This window comes from Portunus trituberculatus, chromosome 32, assembly GCF_017591435.1.
Source record: "Portunus trituberculatus isolate SZX2019 chromosome 32, ASM1759143v1, whole genome shotgun sequence".
Lineage (NCBI taxonomy): Eukaryota > Metazoa > Arthropoda > Malacostraca > Decapoda > Portunidae > Portunus > Portunus trituberculatus.
Genome location: NC_059286.1, coordinates 1,868,455 through 1,878,181, shown reverse-complemented (window position 1 = coordinate 1,878,181; position 9,727 = coordinate 1,868,455). Strand labels below are relative to the sequence as shown.

At 51.9% G+C, this 9,727-nt stretch overlaps 1 protein-coding gene across 1 annotated transcript in view; it reads left to right on the top strand.

Annotated features, from left to right (window-relative positions):
* The window catches only part of LOC123512045 (basement membrane-specific heparan sulfate proteoglycan core protein-like), a 48,582-nt gene that overhangs the window by 27,326 nt on the left and 11,529 nt on the right, over positions 1–9,727 (top strand). The window contains exon 6 of the mRNA XM_045268201.1: positions 123–295. Coding sequence (XP_045124136.1) covers positions 123–295 — 173 coding nt within the window. The remainder of the gene's footprint in view (positions 1–122; positions 296–9,727) is intronic.

The window sequence follows — 9,727 nt, the reverse complement described above, 5'->3', positions numbered from 1 at the left end:
ATAATAAGGTTTTAGCTAAAGGATAATATTTTCCTCGCAAAGTACGATACACTTTAGCAGATACGATATTAATTTGTCAAGGTACAACATCATATATATATTCCCAAACATTGTCGTGGCAGACACGATGGTACGCATTGAGGGGACAGACGAGCGCTACATCCAGAAGGGAAGCATCCTAGCCATCACCTGCACAGTGGACCACAAGGAACGGGCGGGACCGAGTCAGGTGGCGTGGTACCAGGGCGCTGCGAGACTACACTACGACTCTCCCAGGGGTGGCATTGCACTGCAGGTGCGTGACGTGCACTTGTGTATTTTGCCGATCTTGAATAAGTAGGTACGGTTAATTTCTTTATTCTTATGTTTGATTTTTTAATTTTTATTAGTGTTATTCCTCCTCCTCCTCCTCCTCCTCCTCTTGTCCTTCTAGATCCCACTAAAAGCACATGGACTGATAAAATATTAATTAGATTAATGTGAGATACTATACCTTTTAATTCTTCTGTTACCTTTGAAATTGCTCTTCAATAGATTGTTACAGGAAGGAATTGTATCGAGTCATTGCAAATGCTGAAATGTCACACGGATATCCAAGAAAGGTAACAAAAGCTAAGCTGGAAATTACAGATCCTTCAGTCTCACCTCGGTAGTTATAAAGATTTTTGAAAAAATACTCAAAGACAGAATCACTTCCTTCCTTGAAAACCACAAATTGAAATTAGACATCCAACATGGTTTTCGGAACAATAGATCTTGCCTCACAAATCTCTTGGAATTCGTCGATTACATATTCTCGAATTATGATGGAATGGGGTCGGTAAGAATATAACGTACTCAGTATGAATGGAAGAAACTCAGTAATCACATTGTTAGTGCTAAGTCAACAGGGAGCTTAAAATGAAGATTACACAAATTTATGGATGGTGATGATAGGTAGAATTACTTGGTAGTTTTGTTCACACATAGACTGACACGTGTACGCCTGATGGCTTCTTGCATCTTCCCTCATTTTCTTATGTTCTTATGTACTTATGATATGAGCGAGCCCCATCTGACATATCTCGACTTCAGGAAAGCGTTCGATACCGTATCACATAAACGTCTTTTAATTTAGCTAAAAGCACAATTAATGGAAGACCAGTTGTGTGCTTGGGTTTAAAGCTGGCTAACCAATCGGAAACAATGAGTAGTTAAAAATGGAGGAGCTTCCGACTGGCTTCAAGTTACGTTTGGTGTCACCCAAGGGTTTCAAGTTTGGGTCCGTTACTTTTTTACTGTACATCAATGATTGAGTCTACGGCATTGTATCAAAAATTTCCAAATTCGCCGACAACATTAAATTTGGTGGTAAAGCACTCACAAGAAACGACTGTGATCGCATCCAGCGGGATTTAGATAACCTAAGTACTTGGAGTGACAAATACATTTTGAACTTTAATAGAGAAAAGTATAAAGTAATCCAAATCAGCCATAACAATTAAAATATAATTGTAAATTACATGGACAAAATTTGATCAAAGTTAATGAAGAGAAGGACCTGTGCGTTAACATTAAACTACGTAAGAGGTAATGTATTCACAGGAGGCGAGTGACGCCATCCAGTGGAATTTAGATAACATAACTTAAAGTGATATGGCTTTTGAATTTTAATGGAGTTAAGTATACTGTGCATCAGCCATAACAATGAAAACCTAATTAAAAATTACATGAAGAAAATCTGATCAGTTACTGAAGATAAGAACCTGTGTGTAATAGTAACAAACGATTTGAAATGTGCTATGCAGTGTTCGGCTGCCAGTTGTAAAGCAAATTATCGTCATGGGATTTATTGTGCGTACTTTTATTATAAGACACCAGGTCATAACTCGTTTAGTGAGACCGTACATGTATATGTGCGGTTCAGTTCTGGTCTCCATGTTATCAAAAAGACATTAAGATATTGGAGAGCGTACAAAGACGAGCAACTAAACTAATCCTAGGAATGCGTTGTCTGTCTTATGAAATTTTTTTTCTTTTAAGATTTAATATGTTTTCCCTAAGACCCCATTTCCCAACCTTAAGGTCGCTACCCCAAGTGGAGTCACCAAGCGTTTTTCCTGGGGTCACCAAGACTGCAAAACATCAAACATGGTCACTTGTCAATTGTAGTGTGCCCTAAACCTTACTCGTTTTCTTCCACATTACATTCTCTCTCTCATTTCAAAGCACACATGTATCTATTTCTTTCCTTCTGTAAATTACATAAACTTTCCAAACATTTACATGTATTTTCTTTACAAATACAAATGACACATATTCTTTTCTTCATTTCTTCTCACACTTGCATCTATCATACAAATATATACTCACACAAATGTATTTATTTCATATTGTTATGGGGGTGTGTCGTTGTCCTGTGCACTGTTCAGTCATTGTCTTAAGGCGGCGTCACACTAGCACTTTTCCGTCTTCTTTTTCTGTCAATTTTCTGACGACTGTCAACATTTGCAGACGGTGGCCGTCACACACAAGCTTGCTTCCGCCTTTGCCGCGCTTGTCGATTGTAAACAAACATGGCTCCTCATTCACCCCAGCAAGCCGCGGCTTTTTTTGCACTTTATAATGTAATCAGCTGTTCTGTGATCCCAAAGGCAACGGTGACCTCTCATAGTCTCTATGTGAAATTCGTCAAAGTGTTTTGTCCACTGCTCATCTTGGCCAGCTACTTGGAAGTTGCCTTGGAAATATTCAAAAGCGTCGCACATTCGCACTCCCCGAAATGTACACAAACAACTGAGGAACTTTTCATTGCTAGGCTAGAAGAAAAAAAAATATGTATACAAATATATATTCATCAACTCATTTAAATTTCTTCTGTCATGATAATAGCATTCTTCCATTTAACAATAAAAAAAAATTTTAATAAAAGTGTTGATTAGAAACCATAGTTCTTATTTTGACTAAAAATTGGCGCTAGACGAAAACGATGCGTTCCGTCTGACTCAAGACGACGGAAAGAGTTGACAGAAGAGTAAAAAGACGACGGAAATCGGCTGAGACGACGGAAAAAGTGCTAGTGTGACGCCACTTTTACCTGTGTTTCAGCAGGTTGGCACAAACGACTTACCCTGGGCATTTCTCGTAGGTTCGGCAGCTGGCAGTGTGGCGAGGACCGGAGGGCCAACAGCGCAGATTCTCGCACAGACACGCTACAGGCACATACAGTTCAGGCACACACTCATACAGGCACAGGGAAACACAAGTAAAGTTTCTTCCTTTCACTATTGAGTAACAATTACACACAGCTGTAATGTCACGGGCGAAGGGGTTCACAAACAGAGGCGAGGGGTTATACAGTGAAAAGGCGGTACTTCCTTGGTGCGTAGCGACACAAGCTTCGTGGCAGTCGGAAGGACAAAAGCTTCCGCAACCTTGTCACACCTCTTTTTATATGGCCAGGGGCAACAGCGCATCGGCTGTGGCCAATCAGAGGCCGGCGCAGCAAAGGCGGACGGTCCAACCAATTACGTGGCGAGCAGGACGGCGTTACGTCACCTCTCATGTTTCCTTCACCCCCCCCTACCACACCCGGGGTACCTACCCCGGGTGCGACAGGCGTTTAAGGAGGAATGCTCTGGGGCCGTAACACTATCCCCCCCCTTAAAAGTAGACGTCCCGTCTATCACTAAGTGTCACTGTCACTGTCGCTGTGTATGTAATCGCGCCACCAGGCGGGAGGACGGCGGGTTCACCCCGAGCGCCGCGGAGGCAGTGCCCCGCGGAGCACATCACTAAGAGTGTCACTGTCACTAACCGCGGGCTCCGGAGCCACTTCCTTCACAATTTCCTCTTCCTCTTCACCTGGCGGCCACACCGCGGAAAGGTTCATGTCCTCCCCAGGAAGCGAGTCACACTCGAGGTCCCTGTCCTCACCGGGAAGCGGGTCGCACACAAGATCTCTGTCTTCTCCCACCCTATCGTTCACTTCCCAGGTGAAGTGGCCACCGCTGTGGTATGGACACATCCTGTCGACATGTACCACGACTGCTCTGTGCGGCCAGCACGGTATATGGACCTTCCCACGGACTCTGGAGCTTGGGGGCCAGCCCGCGTTTCCGCCGCTGATTGTGCAGCCAGACTCGACTGCCCACCTCGTATTGGGCCCCCCTGCTCCGCCGCAGGTACTGACGAGACATGGCCTGTCCCGCCAACCGCAGGTTCTGCGTCACACGCTGCCGGGTCGCTGTCATTCTCTTGTGCAGGGCCACCACAAACTTGGGCGTCGAAGCAGGCGACTCCTCCCCAGGCGGCCGCCCGGTCGTGAGATCTAGGGGCAGGCGCATCTCACGGCCGAACATCAGACGACTAGGCGTGTAACCTGTAACCTCCTGCTGTGCCGTTCGGTAAGCCATCAGTGAGAGCGGCAGCCACAGGTCCCAGTCCTGCTGATCCTCGCCGCAGGACTTGGCCAGTTCGTCCGCCAGGGTACGGTTGAACCTCTCAACCATGCCATCGCCCTGTGGATGGAGAGGAGTCGTGCGGGTCTTTTTCACCCCAAGCAGTTCACAGCTCTGCTTGAACACCCGCGACTCAAACTCTCGGCCTTGATCGGAGTGGAGTTCCCCCGGCAGCCCAAACCGGGTGAAGAATTCACCGACCAACACTTCTGCCACCGTCTCCGCTGCATGATCTGGCACCGCGTATGCCTCGGGCCACTTGGTAAAATAGTCCATCGCGACACAGATGAAGCGGTTGCCACAGGGTGTGCAGGGAAGTGGGCAGGCAATGTTGACAGCAACTCTCTCCATGGGGGCACCGACCTGGTACAGCTGCAATGGTGTCCGGGTCCTCCGCGCTGGCCCTTTCCTTGCCCCGCAGGTCGAGCACACCTTGCACCACTCCTCGACATCTTGCCGCATGCCCACCCAGTAGGCATGCTCCCTTAGGCGACATAGCGTCTTCTTACGGCTCAGGTGTCCGCTGTTGACGCCTGCGTGAGCCTCTTGCAGTAGCTCGGAGCGCAGGGCATTGGGGACAACAATCAGCCACGCGCTGCCTGCCGTGGCCACGTCGTCCCACCGCCGCTGCAGCACGCCGTCATGAAGCCGCAGCATGGCCCACTGACTCTCGAGACACTTGGTGGACGGGCTCTTTGGTGACAGTTCCTCCCGCCCAGGCCGCTCACCTCTCTCAAGCCAGGACATCACGGGCGCGAGGTGGGCATCCCGTCGCTGGGCCTGTCGCCACCGCTGCTGGTCACCTACGTCAGTGAGAGTAACCCGGCGGCATTGCTGCGACGGCGTGCCACACTCACGGCGGGTACAGCGCATGCACCCTGCCTGCCCGGTGCACGACGCGGTAGTTATACTGCTCGAGTCGGCCCAGCCACTTCGCTAGCTGTCCCTCGGGGTCCCGGAGCGTCTTCAGCCACCTCAGCGCTGCATGGTCCGTCCTGATGGTAAAGGCTGTACCATAAATGTAAGGGTGGAAGTGTTTTAAGCTTTTTACCATTGCCAACAGCTCCTTCCGGGTGACGCAATAGTTTCTCTCCGCCCGGCTGAACTTGGAGCTGTAATAAGCTACAACACGTTCCTTTCCTTCGCTTACCTGGGACAGGACAGCCCCGACGCCCTCAGCACTTGCGTCAGTGTCCAGCAGGAACGGAGTGTCGCGGAGCGGGAACGCCAGCACTGGGTCGCAGGCCAGGGCCGACTTCAGTCGTTCGAACGCGTCCTGGCACTCCGCGTCCCACTCGAACCTGGCTGGTCAGCTGGTACAACGGGGCGGCGATGGTGGCGAAGCCCTCCACAAACCTGCGGTAATAAGTACACAGCCCCATGAAGTTCCTAACATCTCCCACTGAAGCAGGAGTGGGCCAGTTCACTACCGCAGCTACCTTGTCTGGGTCCGTCCGCACACCTTGCCTCCCAACCAGGTGACCCAGATACGGAACCTCATGCTGGAAGAGTACATTTCTTAGGGCTCAATTTTAGGTTGGCCCCTCGCAGCAGCCGTCTCAGTACCTCTTCCAGGCGTTGCAGCTCCTCCTGGAAGTTATTTCCATACACCAGGATGTCGTCTAAGTACACTAGCGCTGACTTCCATTGCAGCCCTTCCAGCACCTTGTCCATCAATCTCATGAAGCAACTGGGAGCATTGCACGCCCCAAAAGGCATTACTTTGAATTGCCACAGTCCCTGCCCGAAAGAAAACGCCGTCTTGGCCTTATCTTCCTCTGCCATCTCTACCTGGTGGTAGCCGGACTTCAGGTCAAGCGTGGACAGCCAGCGGACACCTCCCAAGGCGTCCAGAGTGTCGTCTATGCGGGGCAAAGGGTATGAGTCTTTAACAGTTATCTCATTCAGGGCACGATAGTCCACACAAAATCTCTGACTACCATCTTTCTTACCCACCAAGACGACAGGTGACGACCACGGGCTGTCAGAGCGTTCAATTACTCCCTGGACGGCCATCTCTTCTACCAGGCGCTGCATCTCCTCCCTCTTGGCCGGGGCAACGCGACGTGGGGGCTGTTTGATGAGTGCATGGCCAGCTGTATTAATGGTATGCTTTACTAGTGCCGTGCGACCCAAGTCATGGTCGCCACGGCTAAATACATCAGCATACTTACTTAACACCTGTTCGAGGGCCTGTTTCTGCATTGGATTCAGCTGGGTGGTGCTCCTGGAGGCCAGGTTCCGCACGTGTATCGGCAACTGTCTCTCATCCGTCCCGTCCATCCGCTCGCCTCGGGCCACATAACAGCCCACTCGTGGTGACTGCTCCAGGCTTTCCCGTGCTGCTTCTCTGGACCTTCCACTGCTCCTGGCGGCGTCTGTAAGGAGGAGAGGTGCTTCCACGTTACGCAACCTCAACTTGCCTCTCCCTACATCCACGCTCGCCCCACAACGAGCCAGGAAGTCCACCCCAAGCAGACACGGTTCTTCCATGTCAGCCACGTACACCGGCAGCTGTTCCACGATCTCTCCGATGGCGATCTCCACGGTGACGGGTCCACGGGGCGTCACACAATGCCCCGTGACGCCACACAGCTGCTGCTCTGCCCGCGGGATGTGGCGCGCCTTCACCACGTCTGCCCTCATAAACGTCCTCTCCGCTCCCGTGTCGACTACCAGTTGACACAGGTTTCCATCCCCTGTGCCCTGGACCTGGACTACGGGAGGAGAGGACAGGCGGCATTCTAATCGCTGGAGGCCCCGACAGGGAACTGGGGCTGAGCGACGGGCCCCGCGCTCAACCCGGACCCGTTTCCCAGCTGCCTGAGATCCTGCGACAACTGGCAGCGGCCTCGGGTGTGGCCCCATTGGCCGCAGTTGGCACAGCAGGGTGACGGGGGAGGAGTGGCGGTGCGGACGGGCAGCTCTTCCAATGAGCGTGTTCGTCGGGTGCTCTTACAGTGCACCCGCATATGTCCTTTCTGCCCACACCCCCAACACACTCCACTGAACTGTCGTGCCGGGCGGCAGGTGATGGCGTCGACTGGCGCGTCCGGGTTCGGCGGGCACGGAGGTGACGGGTGGAGCCTCGGGGTGCAGAGGGAGCATGCACGGCCAGCTTTGCAGTGCATCGTAGGAAGACCTCAAATTCCAAGGCCTTTGAGAGCGCGCCCTAACCAGTCGTCTCGTGCGCCTGTTTCACATATATCTGGAGCTGCTGATCTCCAAGCGCATCGATGAGGTGGTCGCGTGCGAGCACCGCGACCATGCTTTCTGGCGCCCCGGGATAAGCGCGCCGCACCAGCGCCTCCAAGTCCTGTGGCAGCCGCGGGAGTGGCTCCCCCCTGGCCCGCTCCTTAAGCTGAGTCCGATACACCTCAGCCTGAAGCGTCACACCGAATCGCTGCTGTAACGCCTCAGCCAGTCTCTGGTATGACGAATACTGGGCGTTCGTCAGCTGGGCCAGCACTTGATTCGCTGGTCCACGGAGGCTGGCGATGAGCTGATACGCCTTCTCGGTGTCGTCCCAGCCTTGTCCTCGCGCCACGCACTCAAACTGGCGCTGGTAAGCCTCTCAGGCCACGTCCCCACTGAACTCTGCTGGTTTCCTCCATCTGCTCGGTCCAGCGCCGTGGGGGGTGCTTGGCTGTCGGGCACCGCGGGGGGACAGGAGTATAGGAGGCGTGCATGGCGGAGTGGGTGGCGGCGACGTGCGGGGCGATGTGAACAGCCCGGCAGGGGCAGCACACAGCAACCGGGGCTCTGGCATACCTTCCAATGCTGCGTCGCAGTGCTTGAAGCCTCCAGGCTCCGACAGGGTGTCTCTGTGGCCACAGATGTCCCCGAGGTCATGCTCGGCGCCGTTGGTGAGTTGCTCGGGTTGCCGCTCCACGGTGGCACGCAGTTCAGCCACTTCCTCCCGCAGATTAGCGACTTGCTTTGCTGCCGCCTCCACACGATTCTCACTGCCTATTTCCACGGCATTAAGCTGTCTGGTGACTGTCTCTGACAGCAGTTCGCACTATTCCCGCACATACTGTTTTGTTTCCTTCTTCACTGCCACTATTTCACCCCACCACTCGTTCAGTTTTTGTGCCCACTTGTCCATGTACTGGGACAAAGCCTGCGTCTGTTCCTCAGCTCGTCGTGCTTGTGCCCGAGCCTGTTCAGCCCCACTGTCCCGCAGTTCTCGCTGTGCCTCTGCCTGTTTTTCTACACTTTGCTGCAGGGCAAGCAACAGGTTCAACATGCGGTCTTCGTGACCGCCATCGGCACCTTGTTCCTCCATGGTCACGGCAACACTTGACCGGCCACTAAATATTCCACTTATCCTGACACCAGTGTTACGAAAGCTATGGGGGTGTGTCGTTGTCCTGTGCACTGTTCAATCACTGTCTTACCTGTGTTTCAGCAGGTTGGCACAAACGACTTACCCTGAGCATTTCTCGTAGGTTCGGCAGCTGGCAGTGTGGCGAGGACCGGAGGGCCGACAGCGCAGATTCTCGCACAGACACGCTACAAGCACATACAGCTCAGGCACACACTCATACAGGCACAGGGAAACACAAGTAAAGTTTCTTCCTTTCACTATTGAGTAACAATTACACACAGCTGTAATGTCACGGGCGAAGGGGTTCACAAACAGAGGCGAGGGGTTATACAGTGAGAAGGCGGTACTTCCTTGGTGCGTAAGTGATACAAGGCTCGTGGCAGTCGGAAGGACAAAAGCTTCCGCATTTTTTTTTTTTTTTTTTTTTTTTAAGTATGGTGAAAATCAGAAAGCCTAGCTAAAGAGAAAGTGGGTGGGAAGACAAGGGGTGAAATAAAGTAGAAGAGAGAATAGGTACTGGGCTTGTCCACTTTGCTATTATTATTATTTTTTTTTTTTCATAACCGTCAGACACACGCCTCCATTCACACACACACACACACACACACACACACACACACACACACACACACACACACACACACACACACACACACACACACACACACACACACACACACACACACACACACACACACACACACACACACACACACACACACACACACACACACACACACTCAATGGTCACAAATGCTCAGGCAGAACCCAGCTTTCCCTATAACAACAGACTCTCGGGGAAGGAACGCCTGTCACACTGCTGGGGTGAGAGAGAGAGTATTTTCTTTAGTGCAGTAACCCATGTGCGTAACTTTGTGTGACAGCCCTCCCCGAGAGAGACACAACAAAGACCCTAGTAGTAATTGACTGTCCTGTGCTGTGACCGTGAGTTATTTAC